The 27,284-nt window shown below is 50.7% G+C and overlaps 11 protein-coding genes across 11 annotated transcripts; 4 read left to right on the forward strand and 7 right to left on the reverse strand.

Annotated features, from left to right (window-relative positions):
* Positions 1 to 566: 566 nt before the first annotated feature.
* On the forward strand, positions 567 to 4,677 carry VFPPC_09881 (DEAD/DEAH box helicase; the record flags this gene model as incomplete). Its single annotated transcript, XM_018288347.1, has 2 exons — positions 567 to 4,368; positions 4,427 to 4,677. 2 exons carry the CDS (start codon positions 567 to 569, stop codon positions 4,675 to 4,677), a joined length of 4,053 nt encoding a protein of 1,350 aa, XP_018141001.1.
* Positions 4,678 to 4,925: 248 nt separating this feature from the next.
* On the forward strand, positions 4,926 to 5,774 carry VFPPC_16474 (aprataxin-like protein; the record flags this gene model as incomplete). The annotated part of the gene is made up of 2 exons (XM_018294227.1): positions 4,926 to 4,998; positions 5,056 to 5,774. 2 exons carry the CDS (start codon positions 4,926 to 4,928, stop codon positions 5,772 to 5,774), a joined length of 792 nt encoding a protein of 263 aa, XP_018141000.1.
* Positions 5,775 to 6,017: 243 nt separating this feature from the next.
* On the reverse strand, positions 6,018 to 6,753 carry VFPPC_14686 (hypothetical protein; the record flags this gene model as incomplete). The annotated part of the gene is made up of 2 exons (XM_018292454.1): positions 6,018 to 6,100; positions 6,159 to 6,753. The coding sequence occupies 2 exons, from the start codon at positions 6,751 to 6,753 to the stop codon at positions 6,018 to 6,020; spliced, it is 678 nt and encodes a 225-aa protein (XP_018140999.1).
* Positions 6,754 to 7,482: 729 nt separating this feature from the next.
* VFPPC_09882 (kinesin family protein) lies at positions 7,483 to 9,339 on the forward strand (the record flags this gene model as incomplete). The annotated part of the gene is made up of 2 exons (XM_018288348.1): positions 7,483 to 7,657; positions 7,736 to 9,339. 2 exons carry the CDS (start codon positions 7,483 to 7,485, stop codon positions 9,337 to 9,339), a joined length of 1,779 nt encoding a protein of 592 aa, XP_018140998.1.
* Positions 9,340 to 10,058: 719 nt separating this feature from the next.
* On the reverse strand, positions 10,059 to 10,565 carry VFPPC_09883 (hypothetical protein; the record flags this gene model as incomplete). Its single annotated transcript, XM_018288349.1, has 1 exon — positions 10,059 to 10,565. One exon carries the CDS (start codon positions 10,563 to 10,565, stop codon positions 10,059 to 10,061), a length of 507 nt encoding a protein of 168 aa, XP_018140997.1.
* Positions 10,566 to 11,463: 898 nt separating this feature from the next.
* VFPPC_09884 (hypothetical protein) lies at positions 11,464 to 12,540 on the reverse strand (the record flags this gene model as incomplete). The annotated part of the gene is made up of 1 exon (XM_018288350.1): positions 11,464 to 12,540. One exon carries the CDS (start codon positions 12,538 to 12,540, stop codon positions 11,464 to 11,466), a length of 1,077 nt encoding a protein of 358 aa, XP_018140996.1.
* A 1,387-nt stretch (positions 12,541 to 13,927) lies between these two features.
* On the reverse strand, positions 13,928 to 14,448 carry VFPPC_09885 (hypothetical protein; the record flags this gene model as incomplete). Its single annotated transcript, XM_018288351.1, has 2 exons — positions 13,928 to 14,306; positions 14,366 to 14,448. 2 exons carry the CDS (start codon positions 14,446 to 14,448, stop codon positions 13,928 to 13,930), a joined length of 462 nt encoding a protein of 153 aa, XP_018140995.1.
* Positions 14,449 to 16,563: 2,115 nt separating this feature from the next.
* Positions 16,564 to 17,521, forward strand: VFPPC_09886 (translation initiation factor; the record flags this gene model as incomplete). The annotated part of the gene is made up of 3 exons (XM_018288352.1): positions 16,564 to 16,733; positions 16,812 to 17,113; positions 17,220 to 17,521. 3 exons carry the CDS (start codon positions 16,564 to 16,566, stop codon positions 17,519 to 17,521), a joined length of 774 nt encoding a protein of 257 aa, XP_018140994.1.
* A 422-nt stretch (positions 17,522 to 17,943) lies between these two features.
* Positions 17,944 to 18,549, reverse strand: VFPPC_14687 (calmodulin; the record flags this gene model as incomplete). Its single annotated transcript, XM_018292455.1, has 2 exons — positions 17,944 to 18,319; positions 18,368 to 18,549. 2 exons carry the CDS (start codon positions 18,547 to 18,549, stop codon positions 17,944 to 17,946), a joined length of 558 nt encoding a protein of 185 aa, XP_018140993.1.
* A 588-nt stretch (positions 18,550 to 19,137) lies between these two features.
* Positions 19,138 to 22,422, reverse strand: VFPPC_16473 (Las1-like protein; the record flags this gene model as incomplete). Its single annotated transcript, XM_018294226.1, has 11 exons — positions 19,138 to 19,224; positions 19,270 to 19,296; positions 19,346 to 19,480; positions 19,525 to 19,616; positions 19,669 to 19,882; positions 19,932 to 19,965; positions 20,012 to 20,083; positions 20,130 to 20,217; positions 20,296 to 20,344; positions 21,562 to 22,024; positions 22,127 to 22,422. The coding sequence occupies 11 exons, from the start codon at positions 22,420 to 22,422 to the stop codon at positions 19,138 to 19,140; spliced, it is 1,557 nt and encodes a 518-aa protein (XP_018140992.1).
* A 2,601-nt stretch (positions 22,423 to 25,023) lies between these two features.
* On the reverse strand, positions 25,024 to 26,139 carry VFPPC_09888 (hypothetical protein; the record flags this gene model as incomplete). Its single annotated transcript, XM_018288353.1, has 1 exon — positions 25,024 to 26,139. One exon carries the CDS (start codon positions 26,137 to 26,139, stop codon positions 25,024 to 25,026), a length of 1,116 nt encoding a protein of 371 aa, XP_018140991.1.
* Between the last annotated feature and the right edge of the window lie 1,145 nt (positions 26,140 to 27,284).

The following is a 27,284-nucleotide window of genomic DNA, read 5'->3' on the forward strand; positions in this document are numbered from 1 at the left end:
CTGCCGCAGGGGCGGCTTGCGTTGGCGTTAAGCGGGCTCGTCTCGATGGAGGACATTGGAGGAGGACCAGTTCTGTCTAGCGAGCTCCTGGGTGTCTCTCATGAACGGGAATTATGGTCAAGTCAACTTGCCCTCACGCCTGCATTGTGTTTATGCAGAGACTAGTGCCTCTGCGGCTGACCTCTGGTGGCGTGAGAGACGTCGCGCCGGCGTGGATGTCATAACCAAGTGGTTATATATCACGCAACGACACACCAAAATAGTGAAAATAAATGATATCTCGCCCCCAATTAAAGGCACACATGGTTTCGGTGATGCAGAAAACAGTGAATGGATATGTCATTCAATACCGGTAGAAGAGTGTTGCCGTTGCACCAATACTGAAATCTTTGTCAATATGTGCCGTACAGTAGTGCACACTGTAGGAACACCGTGATTTACCAAGAATTATACAGTGCGAATATGGACAGCACTGTCAAGGTCAGGATTTCAAAAACCCAAGTCCACTTTTGCCGCCAAACTGACCTGACCACCGCACCACAGGATTGCCGATAAAGATATCCGTTATGGTGAAGAAGGGCAAAGCGAAGGCCGAGACGTCTTCACAGGCGGCGGGACCGGCTGGAAATAATGGAACCAAGGGCAAAAAGGGACAGAAAACCGAAGCACCTGCAGCGCCTGTGCCGGCAGCTGTGCCACCCAAGCCAACGGTCAAACAGATAATCGGAGGCTCATCATGGACTGGCAAGCTCCCGGTCAACCTTTTGAGCGAATACTGCCAAAAACAGCGGTGGGAGAAACCAGACTACGACACCAGGAAGACGCCTGAAGGATTTTCAGTCTGGGTAACGTTGAGCGCCAAGGATCCAAAGACTCAGCAAATGACACGGTTGGAGGCTTTCAAGATTCCCCTTAGCCACAAGCACCTGATTCTACGAGATACCGCCCTTGAAGCAAAGCATGCTGCGGCGACGTATGCGTTGTTTAGAGTTTGCAGCATGCAGAACAAGCATACAGTGCTGCCACCAGACCACAAATCTTTGTGGAAGGAGTTTCAGGCACTGAAAGTGCAGGACTTGAAGGATGGGAAGGCGTGGATGTATGAAGCCGATCCGTTCAAGGCACTTCAGGAAAGACAGGAGGCCAAGGCTGCGGCCGACAAGAAACGAAAGGAGCTCGAGCAAGCCAAGGCGAAGGCCAAGGCGATGCCCGGTGCGTCGGGCTTAGTGCTGTTGAGCAATTCGGGTAATGATAAAGGCGCTTCATTCAATCCAATGAAGGGTTGGACTACGGCACCAAAGGTTGAGATGGGCAGGCAGACTAGGGTGCAGCTGGAAGGACTCCTTCGAAATGGAATTTCCTGGAATCCGCATGGCGTGAGGATGCAACAAAGCCAGAAAGACACACTGGTTAATGAACTCAGTAAATTGGGATTCAGACGGAGTCATATTGTCGAGGCGGTAGGGTACTGCAAAGATCGGGAGGAAACTCTGGAATGGCTATTGATCCATGTGCCTGAAGATGATCTACCACGTTGGGCTTTGCCTGAGAGTTACTCTGCGGGTGTTTCTATCGGATCTACCAACTTAAAACGAGAGGGTATTATCAAATCTTTGTCGGAAACGGGGTACTCTGTTGAGTTGTGTACCAGAATCCTCGATGACAATCACGGAGATGAGAGCAAAGCTGCCGAGGCCTTGCAACACATTCTACTCTCTTCCAGCTCTACTAGCGGTGCAACGAATGGTGACGATGATGACGGTTTTCTTGACCTGGGTTCACCGGAAGAGCAATGGGAAGACGAAGTGGCCAGTTTGGAAGCCATGTATGGTGAAAATTTTCGCCGCGAATCTAGTGAACTGATTCAACTGAAGCTTGAATCTGTCAAAAATGCTCAGAGTGGCGAAAAAGGCGAAGTTGAGACGTATCTGCAAGTCAGAAGACCGTCTAGCTATCCGAAGCACCTCATAATAGCGATTATGGCAAAGCTGCCGTCGTATATCAAGCTCAGCATTGTTAGACAAGCCTTGGCGTACATGGAGGAGACTTTACGGGATGAGCCTATGAAAATCTATCTTGTTATGGACTGGATTCAACAGAATATCAATGGCATCATCGATAACCCTGGAAATTTGGTTGATATTTCAGCCGTTTCATCAGCAGCTTCGGAGAACCGACCCCGGGTACAAGGTGGCCGAGCAAAGAGGGCTCGGAATACTCGTCCTATCAACTGGGTTCCGGATCCCAATAGTAAGGAGAAGTGGCTTAGGCGCCAGGAGAGCTCCGCCTGGACAGATATGTTGTCGAAACGACAGAAGCTTCCTGCCTGGCAGATGCGCGAACGTATTGTTAAGGCGGTCAATGAGAATCATGTGACCATTATAAGTGGTGAGACTGGTTCTGGTAAATCTACGCAATCTGTGCAGTTTATTCTGGACGATCTTTACGGCAAAGGACTGGGAACATGTGCCAATATGATTGTTACGCAACCGCGTCGAATTTCAGCCCTGGGTCTTGCGGATCGTGTGGCAGAAGAACGTTGCTCAAGAGTCGGAGAGGAAGTTGGTTACGCCATTCGAGGAGAATCTCGGCAATCCAAGGACACCAGGATCACGTTTGTGACGGCTGGTGTGTTGCTGCGACGACTGCAAACGTCTGGTGGGCGGGTGGAAGATGTGGTTGCATCGTTGGCCGATGTCAGCCATGTTATCATTGACGAAGTTCACGAGCGGAGTCTTGATACCGACTTTTTACTCAACTTGATCCGTGACGTGATGAAGAGCAAGAAGGACATGCTGAAGCTTATTCTCATGTCTGCTACACTTGATGCAGCTACATTTATGAACTACTTTGCTTCGGAAGGATTGAATGTCGGATGCGTTGAAATTGCAGGCAGAACATTCCCAGTGGATGAGTATTATCTGGACGATGTCATACGAATGACAGGATTCAGTGCTGAAACACCAGACACGGGCTTTATCACGGATGAGTCCATGGGCAAAATTATCCAGAAGCTTGGCCACAGGATCAACTACAACCTGATAGTGGAGGCTGTCAAAGCCATTGACTATGAACTGTCCTACGAAAAGAAGTCGGGCGGTATATTGATCTTCCTTCCTGGTGTTGGTGAGATTAATCACGCCTGCAATCATTTGCGATCCATCAACTCGCTGCATGTTTTACCCTTGCACGCGTCTCTGGAGACGAGGGAGCAAAAGAGAGTCTTTTCCAAATCACCGCCAGGAAAACGAAAAGTTGTGGTAGCCACGAATGTGGCGGAAACGTCCATCACCATCGATGATATTGTTGCCGTTATTGATAGCGGTAAAGTCAAAGAGACTAGCTTTGACTCCCAAAACAACATGAGGAAGCTTGAGGAAACTTGGGCGTCACGGGCGGCTTGCAAGCAACGCCGTGGACGTGCTGGTCGTGTTCAGGAAGGCAGATGCTACAAGCTGTACACGGAGAACCTGGAACGACAAATGGCTGAGCGACCTGAACCTGAAATCAGGCGTGTGCCACTGGAGCAGCTCTGTCTTTCTGTCCGGGCCATGGGAATGCGTGATGTTGCCAGGTTTCTGGGACGATCACCAACTCCTCCAGACGCGCAAGCCATCGAGGGTGCCATCAAAATGCTGAGGCGCATGGGTGCGTTGGACGGGGACGAGCTCACTGCCATGGGACAGCAGCTTGCCATGTTGCCGGCCGATCTCCGATGCGGCAAGTTGATGGTGTTTGGAGCTATTTTCGGCTGCTTGGACGATTGCGTCACGATTGCGGCGATTCTCAGTACCAGAAGCCCATTTATGTCGCCGCAAGAGAAACGAGAAGAGTCAAGACAAGCACGTATGCAATTCTTCAGCGGCAACGGCGATCTGATTACCGACCTGGAGGGGTTCCAAGCGTGGGATGCCTTGATGAAAGACCGAGTGCCCCAGAGACAAGTGAGGTCATTTTGCGATGAGAATTTCCTGTCGTACCAAACGCTCTCCGATATTTCAAACACCAGGTCACAGTATTACGAAGCATTGACTGAGATTGGAATTGCCCTCCGATCCAGAGGCCCCGAAGTGACCCCAAATGCAACCCGAAATGTGCAACTAATACGTGCCTTGATCGCCTCCGCATTTACACCTCAAATCGCCAGGATACAATATCCCGATAAAAAGTACGCCAGCTCCATGTCCGGCGCAATGGAGCTTGACCCCGAGGCGCGGTCGATCAAGTATTTTAACCAAGAGAACGGGAGGGTGTTTGTGCATCCAAGCAGCACCGTGTTTGACAGCCAAGGGTTCTCAGGAAACGCAGCGTACATGTCGTACTTTAGTATCATTTCCACCAGCAAGATCTTTATCCGAGACCTGACCCGTAAGTTTTGCACGCTGAAATACAGCTAAATTCTGGATGGCGTGCTAACAATGGACAGCATTTAATGTGTTTACGCTGTTGTTATTCTCGGGGCCGATAGAGCTGGATACCTTGGGCCGTGGACTGCTGGTAGATGGATGGCTGAGACTTCGTGGATGGGCACGCATTGGCGTCTTGGTGGCTAGATTGAGGGGGATGGTGGATGACTTGATTGCGCAAAAGGTTGAGAATCCGGGGTTGGACTTGGGTAATGATAAGGTTATTAGGTTGGTGATAAAGCTGATAGAGTTGAATGGGCTGGATGCATAGGGGGAGCATGAGTAGTCTGAGAGCATGGAGGAACGGTAATGAGATGATGATTTAACTCTGATTGTATAGAGTATTTATTCTACATCGCCATTTTTATATATCAGTTGTGAATATATCGTGCTCGAAGTTGACGTGGCAGACGCCAAAGTGAGGCGGGGCATAACTTTAACCTCACTTCACTTCACTTCATCTTACCTCACTCATCCATTTCATACCTCAGCATCAACATTAGCATCCCATCACCAACCATGGACTCCGACCCCGACGAAGCCATCACAAAAGATGAAATCCAAGGCACAGCACCAACCCCCCAAAATGCCTGCAAGTAACCCCCCTCCCACCCAACAACCCAAACACTAACAACATCCCCAGTCACAGCGCTCATGGCCCCAAAGCCAAAACCACAACAACCCCCCAAAATGTCACACCCAAACCCCTTCAAAAACCGCGACAGCCTAGGCGCATACATCTCCTCCCCATCCTCCTTCCCGCCCTCCGTAATAATCTACCAAAACGCAGACTTTGTCGCCATCCACGACAAATACCCCAAATCCACCATCCACACACTCCTCCTCCCTCGCTCACCCGCCCACAACCTCCTGCACCCCTACGAAGCCTTCAAGGACGCCGCCTTTCTCGAAAAAGTACAAGCCGAGGCCCTCAAACTCAAGAAACTTGTTGCGGCGGAACTTCAGCGCCGACTGGGGCGATACTCCAAGGCAGATGCGAAGAGACAGGCTGTCCTGGATGGTGAGGAGTGTGAAGAGTTACCCGCGGGGAGGGACTGGGAGGCAGAGGTGAAGGTGGGGGTGCACGCGGTGCCGAGTATGTCGCATTTACATGTGCATGTGTTGTCGAGGGATATGCATTCGGGGAGCATGAGGCATCGGAAGCATTATAATTCGTTTAATACGCCGTTTTTGGTGGACGTGGGTGATTTTCCGATGGGGGAGGGGGATGGGAGGCTGGATCCGAGGGGGGAGGGGTATTTGAGGAGGGAGTTGAGGTGTTGGAGGTGTGGGAGGGGGTTTGGGAATCGGTTTGCGAAGTTGAAGGAGCATTTGGAGGGGGAGTTTACGGCTTGGAGGGCGGAGTGATGGTGTTTTGATGAATATTGTTGGATGTTACGATGGGAAGAGATGTGGGCGTCATGTGTTTCTATATACGGAGGATAAAGTTGTAATGATACAAAGATTCGTCAAATTCAGCTATCGTGTTCATCTAGTACAATGTTTTGCCGGCCATACTCCGTGCCTTTCAAGAATACAGTCCACCCAGCGCGACTATTTGTCAAAAATACTACTTGTATACTACACACTTGGATCTTCCCGTCGTCCAAATCACCCAAAGTATCCCTTAATCTTGGACATCCACTGCGACCCTGACCCCTCGCCCTCCGATGGATCAGCCACCCCCGAATTACCTACTTGGGTAAAATTGAGCAATCAACCCGTTGAGCAATGTTGAGCATTTCTACTCACTGTCTTCCTCGCCCTCGGCATCCTCGGAATCACCGCCATCCTCCACCTCGTTTTCCACCTCTGACGAACCAGATCCTTCCTCCGCCACTGGAGAAACTCCAGCATCCGCTGCCGCATCTAAAGCCTCCTCAATCGTATGAGCTTCGGCAACCGCACTCGCATCAACAGGTACTTTTCGTGGCCGTCCCCTGCCTCTTTTCTCGCCTGTAGCTTTGCTGGAACCCTTTGCTGCTGCAGCGGCTTGTGCCATTGCGGCTGCTTCTCCCCCGAGGAGTTTGCGTGGACGCCCACGCTTACCTGTCCCCGTGGACTTTGGCTTGGCCGGTGTTTTCCTATCCTCTGGCTTCTTGAAACTGCCCTTGGGTCGGCCACGCGGTCGTCCACTGGGTACCTTAGGAGGTTTATCTAGTCTCGGTCTTCCACGCGGCCTTCCGCTTGGGACTTTGACTTTTGGATTATCTGACTTTGGTCTTCCTCGTGGTCGAGGAGCTGCTACTGGTTTCTGAACACCAGCATTGGTCCTGGCGGTTCGACCACTCCTCGAGGCCGGCGAATCTGTGGAGGCGGAAGTTGCCTCTTCTCTGGTTCTCGCCATGGATTGGTGAGGGGCAGAATAGGATGGTGGTGTGTGCTTATAGGTGGTGAGTGATGGCCCACGCGCTGGGTGAGACGCGCCTGGTGATATGAGATGAATCTCCTGTCTGGTTTGCGAGACGGGCTGAGTGATGGGTGAGTCAAGGTTCAGAATCTTCGATCAACGAAACATACGGGCAAGAAAAAAATGCAAAAAATTAAAAGAAAAAGAAAAGAGATATCGTGAGGGGGAAAGGGCTGATGAAAGAAGCAATTCGGTGCACTTGGGCCGATGGATTGGCTGTTGTTGGATGTGGTTGGCCGTGATGGACGCGGCACGCGGAGTGGAGGGACAAAATTACAAGGTCAGGGATCTAGTAATTGTGTCGGCAAAGTGATGGGCTATTTTTGGTTGGGTGGGCAACATCGCACTGGCTGCTCTTGCCTGTTATGGCGGAATGGTGGAACATTGAACGTTAGGTAAGCTGCCCGCCCCACTGTGCATCTCCTCCACAGACTAGCTTCCGTTTACCCTGGCAACAGCTCCAGTGTCCCAAGTAAACAAATCCTCATACATGGGAAATTCAACCCAACCAACATTCAAGTTCACCACCGGGCCGACAAAGCAGCAAAGAAAGAGCCACCATCTCGAGTTTCCGTCTAGTGCCTGTCCACGGACTGGATAATGTAGTGCATTGTCCGCCTGCGACTCCAAGAAATTACGCTTGACATAGAGGGGACATTGCGTACAATGGCGCTCGATGCTCGATTAATGCCACCAACTGCAACTCCTGACCGTCAGGTTCGTTCCTCTGCCTCGACGCCTTCGCTTCGCTCTAGAGATGGGAGTGTGCCCCTGCTGTCCAGGATGGATGGAGGAGGAAATGTCCGGGTCGTGGTCCGAGTGAGGGCCTTTTTGCAAAGAGGTGAGCCATTCCGGAAGCACTATATACTTTCAGTCTTTCAGGGCTGCCGCCGTTTTACTAACTGCATAATTCCCATAGAGCTTGACAAAAAGACACGATGCCTCATTCAAATGGACCCCATCACACAGCTCACCACCCTGCGGGCGCCAGATCAAGATGCAGTCGATAGCCCGATACCCAAGTCACGAAAAGTCATTGAGGACAAGAAGTTCACTTTTGACAATTCATTTTGGAGTCACAACACCAAAGACGCACACTATGCCCATCAAGAAGATGTGTATAACAGCCTGGGCGAGGAGTTTCTCGATCACAACTTTGAGGGATACCATACTTGCATATTCGCCTACGGACAGACTGGATCGGGCAAGTCTTACACCATGATGGGAACACCTGAACAGCCTGGGCTTATCCCCCGAACCTGCGAGGATCTTTTTGAGCGCATCGACGCGGCGCACAATGAAAACTCCAACATTGCATATAACGTCCGTGTTTCGTACTTCGAAGTATACAACGAACACGTTCGCGATTTGTTGGTCCCTGTGAATCCAAACGCCCCGCCCAACTATCTCAAGATTCGTGAATCGCCGACCGAGGGACCGTACGTCAAGGATCTCACTGAGGTGCCAGTGCGGAGTATCAATGAGATTCTGAGATACATGAAAAACGGCGACCAGTCACGAACGACGGCTAGCACCAAGATGAATGATACCAGTAGTCGAAGTCATGCTGTCTTCACAATCATGTTGAAACAGATTCACCACGATATGGAAACGGATGAGACCACGGAGCGCAGCTCTCGAATTCGACTGGTGGACCTGGCAGGAAGTGAGCGAGCAAAGTCGACAGAAGCAACGGGCGCACGGCTTCGCGAAGGTAGCAACATCAACAAGTCTTTGACAACTCTTGGTCGAGTGATTGCAGCGTTGGCCGATCCCAAGGCACTGCGATCCGGCAAGCGCAAGGATATCGTACCGTACCGAGACTCCATTCTGACGTGGCTGTTGAAGGATTCGCTCGGTGGCAATAGCAAGACGGCAATGATTGCCTGCATTGCGCCATCCGACTACGATGAGACGCTCTCTACGCTGCGATATGCCGACCAAGCCAAGCGAATCCGCACACGTGCGGTTGTCAACCAAGATCATATTTCTACTGCTGAGAGGGATGCGCAGATTGCAGCCATGGCAGAAGAGATTCGGGTGCTGCAGCTGTCCGTCTCAGATTCACGGCAGCGAGAGAAGAATGCCAAGGAAGCTGAGGAGAGACTGGAAGAATACCAGACACGTGTGGCTACTATGCAACGCATGATGGAGGAGCGAAGCATGGTGGCTGAGAGCAAGATCAAGAAGCTGCAGACTGAGAACGAGGCGCTGAAACTTCATCTCAAGTTGGCGATTGAGAGCCTCAAGAACCCCATTCCCCCAGTCAGCATCAAGGCCCAACCGGCGGGCGAAGCAGAAAAGGAGAATTTCGACGAATACTCAGATGAGGGCGACGATGATTACTACTATGACGACGGGTATGATACGGAAAGTACCGCAGGGGTCGATGACTTGCATGATGAAATGCATCGGTACCTGCAGGACATGGGGAATCTGAGAAAGTTGATTGGCGGAGATTTGTCGCGGTTCAGAGATGAGCAGAGTGTCAGAATGCCATTGGGCACGAGAGAAAATGTGTGACGCGATGAGGGCGTAAGGGGCGAAGAGAGTTATGTTGGATAGTAAGGGTGCGAACGTGGAATCTCGCGGATCAAGCGCTGGTGTTTGGGAGCATGACATGTGAATTGGGTCTCCATTTGTTTATACTAGTATAGTGGTTACATAGGAATGATTATGAGATTGATAATTGGAAGTGCAGCTATGTCTTAGGAGAGATCTATTAACAGCAGTCATCGCAAGAAACTCCAAATGGATCCCTATGGTGTGTATACTGACCAACTGCTCATCGACATGAGATGTCACGTCAACGCAAAGACATTTCGTCAAAAGTTGGTCTTTGAAACTTGATATTGTCGCCAAGCAAGGCAATATATACAGTCTAAGAATATGATACACCATCCACTACTCTTTCCTATACTTCTTTAACCCTTTGTGCTCCGTTGCCCTAACTCCGTCCGATACCGCTGCGTAAATGATATCGAAGCTGGTATTCAGGAGCAGATAGCAAGGAGTTATCCCAATTACATCCATGCAGCTTCGACCATGTCCTGCTGCTCACCCATCCTTCCGTTGCTTACACATTCCCACCTATCCAGTCTTGGCTCGACGCAGAGCCCATTGTCTATGCCGGTGGCAGACATATTACTATCCGTGGTGTTTTTCAGGACCCTGAGCATGGACAGATGGAACGGTAAGTCACAACCCCAAAATTCAGTAATACCCTTCCCCCTTTCAAAAACTTAAAAAAGGGCCATCAAAAGAGGCACAGCGGCAAACAAACCACTCGCCACATCCACAGCCGCACCAGCAGGCACAGGAGCCGTCGAGGTAGCAGCTCCGCCAGTGGAAGTGAGACTCCCCGTAGGAATAACAGTGCTGTTACCACCAGTAGGAACAGCAACTGTAGTAGAAGCAGCGGCGCTCGTGGGCGCGGCAGTCACGCTGGTGGAAGCAGCGGCCGAAGAAGACGAAGAGCCGCACTTGTCGGCGACAAACTTGGACGAGCCTGTCTTGACGAAGTAGTCGGTGACGAAGCACCCGTCCGAGGTCTTGTCCCAGATGGAGTTGCCGTTGACTTCGGGCCCGTTTGTCTGGCACACGATGGTGACTTGGTCGTCCTTCTTGTAGGTTCTGACGATGCCGGCGTCGGTGGATGGGCCGGAGCGGCAGTTCACGGTTGTGCCGGTGATGGGGTAAGTTGCCTGGGCGAGGGCGGCGAGGGCGAGGGAAGAGAGGATGAACTTCATTTTGAGATTGATTTTGGTGGTGTAGTTTAAACGAGTGAATGTGTTGGAGTTGAGGGAGTTGGAGGTTTAGGGACACAGAGGTTTACAAGGCAAGGGGCTCAATTCTATATACCATCTTGTTAAGCGTTATGCTATCCGCTCATTTCACATAAACTCCCGTTTGGGAAGCCCAAAGCAACGTAGATGAACAGAGTCGCAATCTTGAAATATGCCAGGTTGAAAAAGCTGGGCAACGCCAATGAAAAAAGCCTCGATTGAAGCGCTACCCCTGCGGGTTGTGCCTTGGCAGCCTGGAGCTGAAGACCTGCCCTGGATGTGCCGGGGCTTGGGGGTGAGCGCTAGCACCAACAGGGTATGCTGTCCGTGGGCGATGGGAATGAGAGGACGGGAATACCTGCATGAGTGTGGTTTGAGGTGGTGGGTGGCTGCGAGTGAGACCGAAGTGTAAGACGGGGGATCTTGGGGCCGTTGGCAGGGCTGATGGCGATGCGGCTCGTATTGATGGGGGCTAGATTTAATTATCCGGATGGGGTTGTGAGGTGTTGGGGTGTTTGATTGGTAGTGGTTAATGGTGAGTTTTGAGTTGTGAGTTGTGAGAGATGTGATGAGTTGTTCACTTTGTGTGTCTTGTGTGGTATCGCGAGTTGCAACGTTGGAGGAGTGGCTGAGTGGCGTTTCTTCACAACTACCTTGGATAGGGAAGCAGATATATCGCTAAAAAATACAACGCTTATATGATTCCTGACTATAATTGAAATGCTATGCAAAATCAAAGTAACATAGGAAAAGGCCAAACCACCGCAGATGCAGTGAATCCAGCAGGCTCACCAGCCCCAATGCCATTTCTCCTGGCACAAATGAACGAACCAACAACTCACACTCACCACCAGCCAACATATCAAGCACCATCCTTCTTCTTCCCACACAGAATCCACCTGCACCACCCCATCAACCCAGTCGGCCTCTCATCCTTCGCCTTCGCCTTCCCCTTCTCCAAGGCAACATCATCACCATCCTCCGTATCCGTCTGCGTCTCATCCCAGCCCGCATCCACCGTTCCACCCTCACTATCCGCCTCCATATCATCCAAGATGTTCAGCCCGTCAAACTGCAAATGCTCATGCGACCAGCCTGCCCGCTCCCCATCCACGAAACGAGCACGAACCGGTAGGTCGACGTCTGAACCATGGTGAACAGATATCCACGGACTCGCATCCGCGTCCCCCCAAGACTCACTGATATGATAGTCGAGAACCATTGCCGATCCGGAACTAACAGACGTGTCGATCCCCGGGGGCATCTCATAAACAATCGTCGCGCCATTGGCGTTTCTCTCCCCTTTTAGCAGCTCAAAGATGGAACCGCCCATGTCTTCCGGGTCCTCGTCCACAAACGTCAGGGGTTTGGTGTCGCTGTTCCCCACGACATCGAGATTAAGTCTTGCGATGCTTGCCAGCACGCCGGGGATGTCCTCGTGGAGAGCCGTATCCCTGAACCACTTGGCTTCCAGTTCTGGGCGAACACGCGCATACCCGTCCGCGTAGTGTGGCTGGCGCTGTCTCCGGGCGTCTTGCTGTCTTGCCACGGTGGTGGCTGCCCGGTAGAGCGTGAACTCGTCCACAGGATATGCCGACTTGTGCGGCAGGATGGGACGGGCCGGGTATAATGGTCCTCCGCGGTTTGGCGAGTAGTCGAGACGGTTGCGGCAGAAGACGCGGAGGTTGAAGATGTTGGGGTGTTCTCTGCGGATTTCGGTGAGTTGGTCGCGTGGGAACGAGGGCGTCTCGTAGAATCTCTCGCACCAGGACTGTGCGTGGTTGAGGACGAATGCCAGTTCGTCGGTTGAGTTGCCAAAGTTGATGTAGTTATAGATGATGGCGACGGCCTCGGTGAGTAAGTTGACGTTTTGCAGAGAGCTCTGGTGGCAGGGGGGCACATGCCCTTCGGACGTTGGGGGAGCACGATTGTAATCCATTGGATTTTCTGGAGGGTTGGTTCGGTGTCAGTAGTTTTCTCGTGCCAATGTCGAGTATTGAGTCTTTGATTTGGGGTAAGTGGTGTCTTGATGTGAGTGTTTAGTGCTTGATGTGAGTATTTCGTATCGAGTGCGTGGGAACATAGTCTAGATGATGAGTGCGTTTGACGATACGATTGGGGAATGATGAAGGGTGAAAACTTCCAACGGAAACGCTCATTATATACCACAGGACAGCATCACAGAGTTTACTCATAGAAGTTAGTTGATATTGCGTTTGGCGTACTGCAAGTGTTGAGCTAGTTGATTCGCAGAAATATGCTCAAGTTTACTCTTACAGAAAGAAAATTCAGCGGACAAAGTCACTCTGGCTCGTCGAGAGGTATCACAACGGCACGGTCTTGGTATTCTACAAAGTTAGCCATGGTAAATGTATGTTACAAGGTTGTTCCTATACCTCAACTCAAGCGCAGACTACGAGAGAATCTTAGCCTGTGCAGTCGGCGTTAAAGTATAGCCTCAAACCTACAGAGCCGCTATCAACTTTCCTCATCAGAAACAAAATAAGCTGAACATGGTGTCCTCACGTGTCACGCACTTACAAACTCACGACGCCAACAAGAGAGATGCATGTGGCTGGAACACGTATCATGTTGGAACTCAAAGACAGTTCCGGTGAAGTAAGCCAGTGTGACTTGTAATCTTCCATCATGATATACCATTAATTATGAAGTAGCTACGTCAAATAATGTATCAAAAAAATGACCGCTAGGTTATTCCAGCAAAAAAGAACGCTCCGCTAATGCATAGAGATAGTACAGGTTATATCCCGTTGACATAATGACTTCTCGTTGAACAGTTTCCGAATTAGTATTGCTACAGCAAATGACAATCCCACATGGAGCCACATCTCCACATGGCTGCTGTTAAGATCGTGGCTGCATGGTATGATGGCGCGGCTACCTGACTATTTTCTGTGGCTGCATGCCGTTCCTGTGCCTTTTGGATCATACTTTGTTGGATCTGCTGAACCTAAAAATCTGGCTAGAGTCGGGCAATTAGGCTTCTCATTCGCATACATTCAGTACCAGTGTGCGAGCATGTCAAACTTATAATACCATTTCAATAAAGTTAAATTTACATAGTCCAACCTCATTTATTCATCTTGTACAATGGGTATTCTGCAAACTAGCTAACCATGCATAATCTTCATAAAACGTAGTCGTATTCGAATTAGTTGCCCGTGAGTGCGTGTATAACTCTAGTCGTGTATCGTGGTCATAATTAAATGAAAAAAAAAAAAAAAAAAAAAAAGTTCAAATCCTGCCAACACCTGGTTGTGCGTGAAATTTGGTATAGGCCCATCCATACCTAGTATGAATGCGCATCAAGTAAACCCGCGGCTCTTTTTGCAGAATGGGCAGACATAGCCGTAGGTATTGAGATCAATAAGCTGTGCGCAAGTTGCGCATCTCCATCTCCAGCCAGTTCGCTTCGTGCGCTTGATTGGTTTCTGTAAAGATTCCGTACTCTTGCCGCTCTCCGCATCGACTGGCTTCTCGATATCCGCGCTTCCCTGTAGGGTTTCAAGAAAGACCTCGAGTCGGTCAAACGGGTCAACGGCCACAGGTGTCGCCGACTCCTGATCGCTCGGCGTGTTGGCAGATGGTGTGTGCGCGGCTTTGTAGTGTTCCTCGAGGTCTATGCCTTGTTGAAACCCCCGTGATTGGCATCCCGGATAGAGACAGTAGATCCAGTCATATGGCCTGTTTACAAGTATTAGGTCCTAGTTCTGTTGACGGAGAGTCGCGAAGTCAAAACTCACCCGAAACCCTTTTCAACGATATCGACACATGTCTGCGGCTGCGGCTCCTCTGTCCTACGCGACCCTGTGATTTCTTCCGGCATGAGAATGTGAGTCCACAGGTATTGGCGTAACCAGCGTAACCAGTAGCCGGGGAGTAGAAACCCGTTGTGGTGGGCGGCGCGTGGTAGTTATGAGGTGCAATACTTACCTGAACCTGATGCTATATTTCATGGAGATACCAATTTTATCGATATTCCTGACAGATAGTCACACCGAGTTCTTGCATCAACCAGAAATTGTCAAGCGAAGAGGGGTAGAAAATTCGGAGGATGAGAACGATCGATCGGCTTAGTCAGTGTAGATCTGGCGACGGAATGGTATTCACGTTGGAGACGGAGGAACCTCCGTTGGAGTATTTGTGGGGTTTGCAGGAGTGGATGTGACTAGAAGGGTTCTAATGGGCAGAATGGGGAGGCCAGAAAGCTCCAGGTGTCATGTGCTTGGATTCACCTTGGCACACGACTACCTAGTACCTAGGTAGTTTGTGGTGGTCTAGGTCTAACATTGAAGTGGCCTTGGGTGGTTTGGATCTATCTTCGACAATTTGATGCTCCGTGTCTGAGGCGGCCATGTTCCTAGCGTCATAAAGACGACAACGTAGCGTTGAGTACCATCGGGCCAGAAGGGTGTATTCCCTGTGGTCGGGCGACATGGGAAGGCAGTGTATAAACGTCATTAATCGCTGAGCTTGGCTTTTCTCTCTCTCGTTGTTTTGCCACTTCCAAGACTCCTTGCCGTACTTGTGTGACGGCAGTGGTCAAAGTAGGCATTCCAGACCACGTACCAAGGAAAGCGGCGCGTCGTGCAAGATGTACATCATAATGCAGACCTGGAAGGTCAATCTGTCAGATCAACTGAAAGGTGCCGCATAACTGTCGCGTTGCACTTTGCATGTCGTAAAATTTCGGTGTACCCTTAGTTGTGAAACGTTCCCTTTTAGGTACACACTGTGATACATGTAGCCTAGCATTCTTTATGTGATCGGCTTGTACCTATCAAGCCTATACTTAGCACGACTAGACATGTGTGTTTGTACCTGGGTAGTTACCTCAAGACAACACAACTCCTGGCAGAGTATGTATTGAGACGCTCAAGGCGCCGCACCTGAAAGGCTCATAATCGTGAAATGACTGAACGCCAGTGAGACCTGAAAGCCAACGCTGGACAATACTTAATCACCGCGTGGCTTTGTTGCAGAGGTTGATCAACAAACAACTTGAAAGAGGGCGCACGTCAGCCAAAGAGATGAGATGCAAGGCACCATAGTTCAGACGAAGCTGCGGGTGGCTGTGACTTGGAGGAGGAGTTTTGCAAGGGAAGCGGAAATCTGGCAGATCAGCTTTGGTAAATTGAAACATCAATGAAAGCATCTGGCGCGACGAAAGGGCAGGAGCGCCTCTGCGGCAGGTTCCTGCAACTTGAGGCATGGCAGTGGAGGAAGGAGCAACGAGCTCCAGACACCACACCACTCATGCAAGAGATGTAAAAGTAAAAGCCCAGTCTTGATTCTTGACAATGTTTGAATGTTGGCGATCCTGTGCCGATGCCGAGCGCTAAGCCAAATTGAGTTGTAATGTAAATTCAAAGGCATTTGTCGTTTCAACGTCCATGTCTCATTGTCCCCTTCAACGGATACTCCAAACTGACAATCCAGGTACAGAGAATCAAACACCCAGACCAGAAAGCTGTGCCAACTCAGAGAAGCTTCCCTGTCACTGCACTGTGGGGTGCCGGTTCGGTCGTACAAAGACATTCGCCCCATACACAGCCTCAAGAGAACCTCGATTCATCCAACCAGACTGGAAAACGTTCCTCAAACGACACTCGGTTCTGGATTTCCCGTCGTCTCCACTGGATTAGCCAGGGGCCGTCTCGAAACCAACAAGTCCCCGCGACCGCAATCATAGCTTTTGGCTGTTTAGCGCCCCTCCAATGTCAATTGTGGCTGCATCAGGCCAACGTTCATGTTCAAGTTGTCCGTCTCGTTGGCTGGAAGCTTCATTATTCATTTGAAGACGCCCGACCGCTTGCGACGACTTGCCCAGGAGTCCTCGACCGCTCGCCCTTCATCTTAGGACAGCTCGCATCACCTCTTCTCTACACAGTCGCCAGCAGAATATCGACACTACCCTTCAAGTACCAGAGCATCTCGAATTATGTCGACACGACCCCAGCTCTTTACCCGTGGCCTATCTGGCTTGTCCCAGACCACCTCGGTCAATGACGCCCAGTCGCCCGCTGAACAGCGCGACGATGCAAAGCGCAACTTTTTGAAGACGATGCGGCCGATGCCGACCCAGCATTACTGGCACGTCTATTTTGACAGGTAAGCACACATCCCTCCGCACAAGGCCTTGCGGCAAATTAGACATGATGTAACCAACATCCTCACGCCCGTCAACAGGCAAACCAAGGAACAAAAGCCTGACGACCAGGAATACAAGGCCGAGCTCGAGAAGCTCGGCTCCCAGATCGAATCTGTCCAAGACTTTTGGCGATATGCGAACAATACACCTGTCGACCAGATCAAGATGCGAGAATCCATCTATCTATTCAAGCAAGGCTTCGTGCCCATTTGGGAGGATCGACGCAACATAAACGGCGGCAGCTGGACTTTCCGTGTGCCCAAGTCTATCGGGCCGAAAGTCTGGACCCGTATACAGATGTTGGCTATTGGCGAGCAGCTGCAGAGCGTCCTAGACGAGAGTAAGCCATCATGTCTTTCCGAGGGACGCGGACGCTTGAGCCAAATGCACTGACTCAGCTTCAACCGCAATATTGTTTCATTCTCCATGCTAATCTTACATTTTAGACGACCAGCTGTGCGGCGTTGGCCTATCCGTGCGCTTCAACTCACACCTCATCACCATCTGGCACCGCGATTCATCCAAGCAAAACTCGATCGATGCCATACTGGCGTGCGTCATGGAAGACTTGCCAGAGGAGCTTCGTCCAAAGCCCGATAATTACTTTTACAAAAGACACCGCGACCACAGTGGATTCAAGGCACCGCCAGAGCTGCAACCAGTCCTTGCGTCTCAGGACCGTGCCGAAGCGGCTTCGAACGGGGCTAATCAGCCTGTAGTCACAGTTGATCCTCCCTCAGCTCACTAGGAGCATTACGATTTATGATTTCCCTTTTGATTTTTCCGTCATGTTATATTTACTTGGGACATGTACGTGGGACATGTGAAAATACTCCCACATTGGGTTACCATGGAACCCCTAAGCTACCAAGGGGAAGCTTCTTGCATGGGATTTACGGGCGTTTAGAGGTTACAATGCAGTTTCTTTACATGATTACAATAAGAATTCCATCTATATGCGGATCAAACCCCCATAAACGAACAAATACAACAAAAGTAGTCCATTGTCCGAACACCACACCTATCCCCAAAGTGACAGACCGCAAAGCAATGCGCGCCCCAAACAAAAGACCAATGTCCCCCAACTCCACGCCAAACAATCAGCTCAGCGTAAATCAGTACAAACCCGCTTTCATAGATGCAATTGCAAAGTCCTAAAATTCCCCAAAATCACCTCCAAACACCCGCATTCCTCATCACCCCATCAAACTCATCCTCCTTCACGCCCCTCGCAACGCCCGCACCCCCATTCGCCTCCAGAATCATATCCTTGAGCACCTCCTCATCCACCTCCTCCTTCAACACGGCCGCCACCCTCCGCAGATGGGCCAGCGTGATGGGGCCCTCTGTCCCGTTTGTGAACAGCCGATACGCCTCGTCGACCTGGGCCCTGTGCGCGGCATCCGAGTCGTTTTGCTCGCGGGCGTGGAATTTCAACGCGCATATCGCGAAGAAGGGCTCGTAGGTCGCGAAGCCTTCCTCGTCGGGGTCCAGGATCGCTGTGAATTCGGCGAGTTCAGATGGTGAGGGGGGCACGCCGAGGGCTCTGCTGGGGTTAGTTTGCTATTCATTGAGGAATCAGGAGTAGACGTACATGAGTGCAGATTTCACATCATCGATGGGCAGCACGCCGTTCTTCTCCCCGTCCATCGGCTCGGCGAACAGGCCCCATGCTTCTTTGATTTCGCCCTCTTCTTGGGCGGATATGTTGTGTTCTTTGGCGAGTTTCGATTGCCGGCCTTTGGGCGCGGCGGGTGGTTTTCGCTTCGGCGGCATGGTGGTTGGTGAACTTTGTATGGTCGTGAGTTTGATGTCACTTGTTGGAGCTCACGCACAGTGCTTAGTGTCCCTCCTAATATGAGCACTGTGCCCCACAGTTGGAGCACTTCTTCAACAGAATGGTGGATTTTTCTTCGCTCTTTTTTCTTCCTCATGAATTTGGAATTCCTCGTGAATCAGAATTGCGATTGCAAACTCCACGAACAGACGACGCAGTACACCGTACGCATTGTTTAATACGTTCTTGGCTACGATCGATGCCCCGATTCACGCGATACTCGACGCAGCAAGTGCTGCCCGCTTCAAAATTTGCTAGAGCTTGCCGCCTTCGTCCCCAGAGCGAGCAAGTGTGGACAGTGAAGCAATAGCGACATACGGTCATTGTCACGACTTTGATTTTCCGGCTGATGGCTTGCGGGGCCGGTATATCACGGTGCCTAGCTGTCTCTGGAGACATTTTTATTGTATTTTGTGCCTGTAGATGCATGTGACTACCTTTTCTGTGAATGTAGATACACCGAGTTATATTTTAGGTTCAGGTGGACTGAAATGGTCAGACCCGTCGTAGAAGTGTAGATGTGTTCCTCACTTGAAGTTGTTCTTCATCTCGCGCAGTTTGCCCATCACGTCTACGGGATCGGTTGCCCCTGTGGCCTTTTGGACGACGGGATCCTGCGATGGTTAGCTTATGCGGGGGTAAAGGACGGGGAATCTTACATCGACGCGCATGAATACGTTGTGTTGCTGGAAGAGTTAGCGTCTTGTACGGGTAGTAGCTGGTACTTGTGCTTACCTTCTCGTCGCCAATCGTGAATTTGCCAGTGGTCACCTGGTTGGTGTCCGCAAAGGCTTGCAGCTTCTTGACCGGATCGCTTTGCAGCACGGAAATCGCAAACTTGACGTTGGACTTTGTGTACTCGTGGCCAGGCTGCGCTTGTTAGTGCCGTTTTTGTGCGTCGGACACAAACTCACATAAACGATTGTGTCGTTGGGCAGTGAACCGAGTCTCTTGTTCAGCGCCTCGTGCATCTCAGCGGCGTTGCCTTCAAAGAACTTGCCGCATCCTGATACCCGTCAGTTCGGTGTTTCCAAGGGCAGGTCGTCCTGGGCACTCACCACTGATAAAGAGCGTGTCGCCTGTGAATACTGCCCTGCCGGTATCGTCCTCCATGTAGAAGCAGATACTGTCCTGTGTATGGCACGGCGTGTGCACTCCTTTGACCTGGATGTTTCCCAGCTTGAAGGTTTCTTCATGGGCGGGCGTCTTGGTTACGCCTTCGCAGTTTTTGCCGCCGATAATCGTCAGATCTGGTGTGCCCAGCTCGGCGAGCTACCCTCATCAGCATACTGCAAGTATCGTAGTTTCACGCATAACGCACCAGCTTCTTGTTACCGCCTGCATGGTCCCAGTGGCTTAGAAAGTTAGTTTAGGATACCAAGGTACACTCTGGGCACTAACTGATGTGTGTTTACAATGGCAGTCAAGTTGATTTTGCCCGACGATATGGCGTCTTTGAGAATCGGCGCAACCCTAGCATCGTCAGTGAATGCAGCTACATCACGATGAAGACACTCACTCTGGCGGGTTGGCAGGGTCGATAATCACGGCATCCTTGGATTTGTCATCAACGACGAGGTAGGCGTAGTTGTTGCTACTCCCAACCCCTACGGCAAGTTAGCTACGTTTCTCATTTCCAGGTCTCGAGCTCGTCTGGGAAGTCCAAATGTAAGGGTGAAACGTACACATGGGAATCGACTGGATATGCATGTTGCGAGTGTTGTACTTGAAGCACTAGACGGGTCAGCATGTCGTAGATAATCCGATGGAGATTGCGTGTTCGTACGGAATTAAGTATATTTGCTTTCTGCCTGGTAATCGGCGCCCTTTTAATAAATTGTAGCATCAAGAATGAACAAAGAGCTGCGAGGTGAGCTTGGTAATTGAAGCTGCTTGTATGGCGTTGGGGTTGAGCTCCGCTGGCTTGCATGACGTTATGGGTGCACGTGATCGTGATGTGGTGACCGTCTATGTGATGGCTGGAATAGCTTGAACTTGGGAGTTCTCCGTTATGATCGTATTGTCTATTAATTAAATACATATGGAGTCAAACTCTAGCATGTTATGTGAAAATTACCCCTAGGTGCGGTTAATTAATGAAACAAAACATCGACCCCTTATCTCCAACAGAATTGAGAACTAGGACTCAACATTGCTATATGAAATGACACCGCCAGCTCGGGACTCATCTATATTTTGCACAAATACGGATAGCTCTCTGTGACTTAGTATGAACAGAGAGGCTGACACCATATCCTCGTGCCTGTGAACTTGAGCCCATCTAAGGCACTCACATCCAGCCGCAACATCAGCAGACCAACAAATGATGAGGTACAATATCAGACTAGGGTTGTTTCTGCTCATTCTTTCTGCGAAATTGCATTGATAAAGATAAGGAATCTAAGTTAGCCATTTAAGTAGCTTGATTATAGGTGGACAACACATCATGACCAGCTCAAATTGCCAACTACATCTGACCAGATATCCAGACGGACGGCCCAAGACATAATGAGTCCATCACTTTTAACTCACAATCATTGACATGAGTCACAGAAGCACACAATCTCGAACGAACACCACACGCCTAGCAACATATCCTTCAGATGAGAGACGTAGACGTTCACATAGGTAATCATTTAGCTTGTATAACAAGAGGTATACAAACGGCTCGCATTCCTCGTCAGAATTCAACATAAATCCACAGCTGGAATGCTGTCATCAAATGCCGGGAGCTAGATAGATCCTGTTTAGGTCCTTTCGCGGGACACATAGTTGCCGTCTCTAAGTCTATCAATAAACCTACCAATGTACCCTGCAACCAAATGCCTAAATCATTCTCATCAACGCCAAATATACTGAATCCAATGCAATCCGGGGTATCAAACCATGCCAATAGGCTTCGCCTTCCACTCACCCTCATACACCCTCCACCCACTCTTACTCTCACTCACCATCTCACCCTCACCCTCACCCTCACCCTCACCCTCCTCTTCCTCCCCCTTATCAACCCTCATCATCACCTCCTTCGACAGCTTCAAACACCTCAAATAGACCTGATTCCCAGGCAACTCCCCCTGCAACGCCTCAATCACGCGCAACACCCTCCCCCTCTCAAACCCATCCAGCCTCCTCATCGCCCTCTCCCTCTGCGCATCGTCCCCCTCACCACGCAGATACTCCAGCACCGTCTCCCTGCACGCGTCGCCCCCCAAATCCCGCCAGTAGTACTCCCATATCCAGACGAGGGCTTTTTGCGCCGCGGCCCGCAGCTTCGCGAGCGACGGCAGCTGCTCGTGGGTAGCTTGGTGACGCAGCTCGACAAACGTGGCGGGGAGGCCGATTGTCTTTGCGATGGAGTACATGCTTTGTTTGCGCTGTTTGTCCTGGTGGCTGTCTAGGAGGCCGGTTACGAAACTGCTGCAGTTAGTATCTTTGTGTTTGTATGGCCAGTGAAGGGCGTCATTCCAGCTTGGACGCATTCATCACACATCAACACCAACGGGAAAAGCAACGTACCGACTAAAGGCAGCAGAATAGGCCGCCCTCACAGCATACATCCCCCCGTCACTGCCCCCATCGCTCAACACCGCTGCCGTCAATAAAGCCGTCGACTCCACCAGATGGGGACAGTTCCCGCGCTGCATCCACATGGACACGCGAGCCACGGCCAGTCTCTGCCGCTCAGCTACATTGTCGGAGTCGGGTGCATCTGCTGCTGATGTGCTGCTGCCTTGGTCAGTCGCGTAGAACTGATCCCGTACGAGGAGGAGTTCCTTTCGTTCCCGCCACGGCGTGAGGACGTATTGCACCATGACCAAGGTCGGTAGGGGGAAGGATTCAAAGTATTTTTTTTTTTTCAATCAATACCAGGTTAGGGGTGTGGTTGGTTCAAAGACGGCTTGACGGACAACCACCGACGTCGTTTCGCCGTGCCATTCCCCAGTCGATTGAAAGAGCAGAGTTATGCAGACGACGGAAAAAAGGGTCCTCATTCTCATCCTCGTCCCAGTGACATGGTCGCTGGTTTACTTTCTCCACCTACACCAAACATTTGCACCTCGACAAAATGGGGCGGCAAACGAGTGTTCAATTTTTTGAAACCCGTTTTCCAATATCTTTCGTAAAAGTTGCACCAGGCCTCATTTGTGCTCCGTAGCCCAAATCCAGTGTATCCATGCGAAAAGACCCGCCACAAGCACCACGCTAGAAACGGCACAGAACAAGACCAGTTTTCCGAACCGTCTCCGACCACCTGAATTTCGGATAGCCGGATAAAAAAGTTGTTTAGCTGACCTCAGTACACCCCCCTGAATCATCCTCAAGATGATCTCTTAAATTTTTGCTCTGATGCTTAGCACAATGAACATAGATGCCTGCTAGTCTTGGAGGCGCACGCCGCATTCTTGGGTAAAACCTTGGGATTTGACCTGCGGCGTGTTAACTCCGACCAGACGTTAATGACTCAGGCATAGTGTGCTCGGCATGTAAGGATTCGAAATGCTAGTATGGACTATGGTGCTGATCTGGCCGCCACTTGTGTGGGCGGATATCGAGGCATCTTGGCTGAGCTTGAGGTTTGGCGGTAGTTGCTTGTCTGATGGATGGGCGTTGTCTGCTCCGTATAGAGGGACTTTGGACGCGAGGATTTCATGGTCGGTGGCTTTGGTGCTGCAATAATGCTCAAACGGCACCCATCCACTACGGACACGAAACGTGATGTGCAGGCACGGAGATGTGGGAGTACGTAAGTGCACTACGGATACGAATACCAGGCGTAATATTAACATCACAGCCAGAATCCCACCACACTCATACAAAGACCAGCTTCATCACAGAGTTCAGCGTGCATGTACGCAGCAGAATCCCTTTCTTCATCTTCGAGGTCAACGACAAGCACCGCCACAGAGGGGTAGACACAAGAAACATTGAACAGACCACTTGCATGTGGCGCAGCTCACCGCTCGTCCTGGTGACAAAAAGATCCCAGAAAACCATGACCAGACACTTGAATCCACTCCCCCCCTCCCCTCCTCCCCACAGCTCACAGCCGGACTTGTCCCCGCTCAAAGAGCAGCGCAGTCAAGTCTCAAAAAGCAAAAAAAGGCCCAAAAAAAAAAAAACACCCGACCCCCAGCACCCAAAGTCCAGCCCGCCCCAGCACAGACCCGCCCACACATGTTTGACAAGGGCAAGTACCCAAGCCAGCCAAGCACGAAAAAGTAATGCCACCAAGACGACTGGACCAGACTTTTGACACTCACTGATCAAAGTACCAGTTGACAGTGACGCCTGCGCACGGAGCCTTCGGGAAACCCAACCTCCAACCCGCCCGCGCGTCAATGTGCAATGTCTGGTTCGCTTTCGACTCCACCCCATTGGCTCATGTCCATGTCCAGCTTATGCCCGGCTCCTCCAAAGTTCAAGTTCAAATGTCAAGTTCCTTTGACCTGCACGCACTGCAGCAATAAAGAAATTGAACAGCCAGATCTGCCAAGACAAGTCTAGTTTTTCGACGCCAATGCGCCGAAAAGCATAAACCATGCCAGAAATGGTCCACGAACATTTAGGCATGGCAAGCACATCCACCCATCCCTTGCTTGTTCATGACTCTATGAGTAATAATACGTGCACCAGCACGGGTCAACCCAGGCTTTGAAGGCTTACTATGAGGCTAATTTGGCCCCCTTCCCTATTTGCGGTGAGTAGTTGACTTGCGTCTCTTCATGCAGCCATCACCAGCATCTGCGTCACATCCCCTTCGGGCAACGCCTCGGCTATGACCATCCATATGCTCAGTCCACATCTTCTGTTTCTTAGCAAGGTACTCTGTACTCCGTAAAGTGAAATGGAAAGAAAGGTAGGCTGGGTTGCCTTGTCAGCCGGCAACTTAGAATGTATTGCATTTCTTTGCAGTACAGTATCGTACCACCAATCTCTTCTCCTCCCCTCAATAATGGGCTATAAACCTCGCTTTGTGCATGTTTTACTCGTACAGTTTCCCTTTATTGGGTACCAGACTCCTTCCAGTTGTCCTGGCCTTCCATTTCGCCGCGTCTTTTGTTTCCTTGTTTGCCTGGTCTGTCCCCTGCTGTTGCGCCGATGATGTGCCCGAAAAGAGGTAAAATAAAATAAAAAGGACAAAAAATCCTATGCCCGCCATGATTGCCCTGTATCCTGTGTATATCTGCCTGATCCGTTCCGTTCCAAAGCGCTTTCTGCAAAATGACCCAAACTAACAAAACCATAAAAGACGAGCTGCCATGCGCTCCAAACACATCGCTTGCAAGGAACCAAGAATATCTCCCATGCAGCACACTCCCCAGTCCATGGGGTTCGTGAAGTAAAAGTGACTAAGATATCATCAAAATAATTGACCATTTGCCATGCCATGAGACGTGCATCAAGGGTTGCAATTAGTCGTCGTCGCCCTCCTCATCCTCACCACCGCCCTCTTCGTCGTCGTCTTCTTCTTCTTCGTCTTCTTCATCCTCAGCCTTCGGCGGTTCCCAAGTCTCTTCAAGCTTGAGACCTTTACCCTGAGGCTCAAGTGGTCGATATGAGGATCCCAAGAGGGATGAAACTGTCGACCGGTAGTTGTTCAGTTGGGGGTCCTCATTAAACTTATCCGGTGTGTCATATAAGCCCATGCCCACCAGAATCTCGCCATCATCTTCTGGTTCATCCAGCGGTTCATATGGCAGAGTTGCTTCGGACACAGCTGGCTGTTGTTGCACCTGCGAGAACGTGTCCGGGGTCGGCGGAGTGGTGCTGTTGAATCCTTGCATAATAAACGTGTTCCAATCGAGGCCATGTGCGTTTGTGCCTTTCGTGTTGGACGAGCTTCCCAGTATGGGAAAAGGTTCACTGGTGCCTTGACTGTCGTTGCCAGAATACAAATGACCAGACCGCTGAGACGCCTCCCATCCTTCAGATTGCACAAACTGTGCACTCTCCGAAGGGGGGAATAAAGGCAATGGTGAAAACGTAGATGAAGGAGATGTGCCGTTGGAATACGACGTCATCATCGGGGAAAACTGAGCTTGGCTACCATATATATCCTGGGAGTCCGACGCGCCGTACATGCTAGGCGTTGGGAAAGGAAACCCAGCTTGTTGGTGATGTTGTTGTTGTTGCAGGAACGCCTGTTGAGGTGTGGACAGATTATACGACGATGGGTGCCAGCTAAGAGGTCTGGATGATTGCTTTCTCGATGGTACTGCGTCGATATTTTGAGGAATAGCAAGATAATCCAGTACCTGTTGCTGCCTTCGAGCTGTCCATGCGTCACCACCCATCATTGTTCGTCTCCGGCTCGACATGGTTGAGGATCTAGGGCTGTTACTGGCGCTATTTGGTTTCGATATTCGCATGGCAGTTCCTGAACGCTGCTGCCCTCCGGAGCCTCTTGATAGTCGTCTAGCCGCCTGTGTGATGGCCATTTGCGTTGATAAGTCGTCGAAAAAGACATCATGGGGATATGATGCTGGCAAAGCATCAGGAGTATGCCCCCCGTATGCTGCATACATCATATTGATAGTCAGGTACGGTGTAAGTGTGTGGTGCTAAGCGTGTCGATATTGAAGGCGTATAAAGGCGTATGCAGAGAATAGTAGAAACAAGTATGAGTTAGAGTTAGATGTCGTTTATGGTATTTGTAGATTTGGAAGACAAATGTGCTGATATATTGTTGTCCGTGAAAGAGGTCGTGGAGTCTTTTTAGATTATGTATCTGGAAGTTCGGGGCGGGAGTGTAAAACGTTTAGGGGGGTGTGCCTTGTGGAGGGATCGAGCAAACAACAAGCCCTTTCCACCTGTGAGAAAGTTGGCTCAGAGGGGACAGCCCGAGCCCACTGGTCTGGTAGTCGGTGCGAGATCCAAACCTAGAACATGGATCATGGATCCAGGGGTGGACTAAGCAAAACAGAGGTTCATAAACGAAGGCAGGCCGGCCAAGCTTGGATGTTCGTGCTGGAGACGATGGGTCGTCAAAACGTGTGGGTTGCATCTTGGTGAGAAGCCCAAAGACATGGCCCGTTTAGAGATCTTAAGGGGGTGCACCCAGGCACCTGTGCACCCCTTTTTGTCATTCCCCGACTCGTTGTCCTGTGCGGCTACCAACCTTCAGCGTCAGGATTGCCTTCCTTGCGTTGGTTTTCAGGCAGCTCCTTCAAGCAAAAAGGCAAATGGGGTCAGGGCGGGGGGTAAGAACTTTTCCAGGTTTCAGGGGTGGGCGTATATGCAGGGAATATTTCCAGATGCGAGCGTGTGTGATCAACACCTGCGTCATACAACACACAGGCGGAGGCTTGCAAGGATGTCTCATCGGATGGATTCCAGGGTGCAAAGCAGAAAGGAAGCAACACACACGCACACATTCACAGCACCAAAAAAAGGGTTCCATATCCTGGGGGGGCGGCCGTTCCGAGAGACAATAGCGCTCCAGTGGTGTGAGTGGGTTGTTAGATTGTCTCCTTGTAGACTCCAAAAGGCTGTCCGTAAAGTACGTATGTACTCTGCGCCAGGCAAGCCGACCACAGACTGGATACGGCGTCGCCACCGCTCCAGCATGCAAAGCCAGGTATTGGTTGCGCTATTCAAAACTGAGCTTTCCAGATCATTGCCGACTCCGCCTTGTGGTGCGCGGTCAGGAAAACTGTCCCTTTACTGTGGGGAT

The sequence above is a fragment of the Pochonia chlamydosporia genome, chromosome 6 (genome assembly GCF_001653235.2).
Source record: "Pochonia chlamydosporia 170 chromosome 6, whole genome shotgun sequence".
In the NCBI taxonomy this organism is placed as follows: domain Eukaryota; kingdom Fungi; phylum Ascomycota; class Sordariomycetes; order Hypocreales; family Clavicipitaceae; genus Pochonia; species Pochonia chlamydosporia.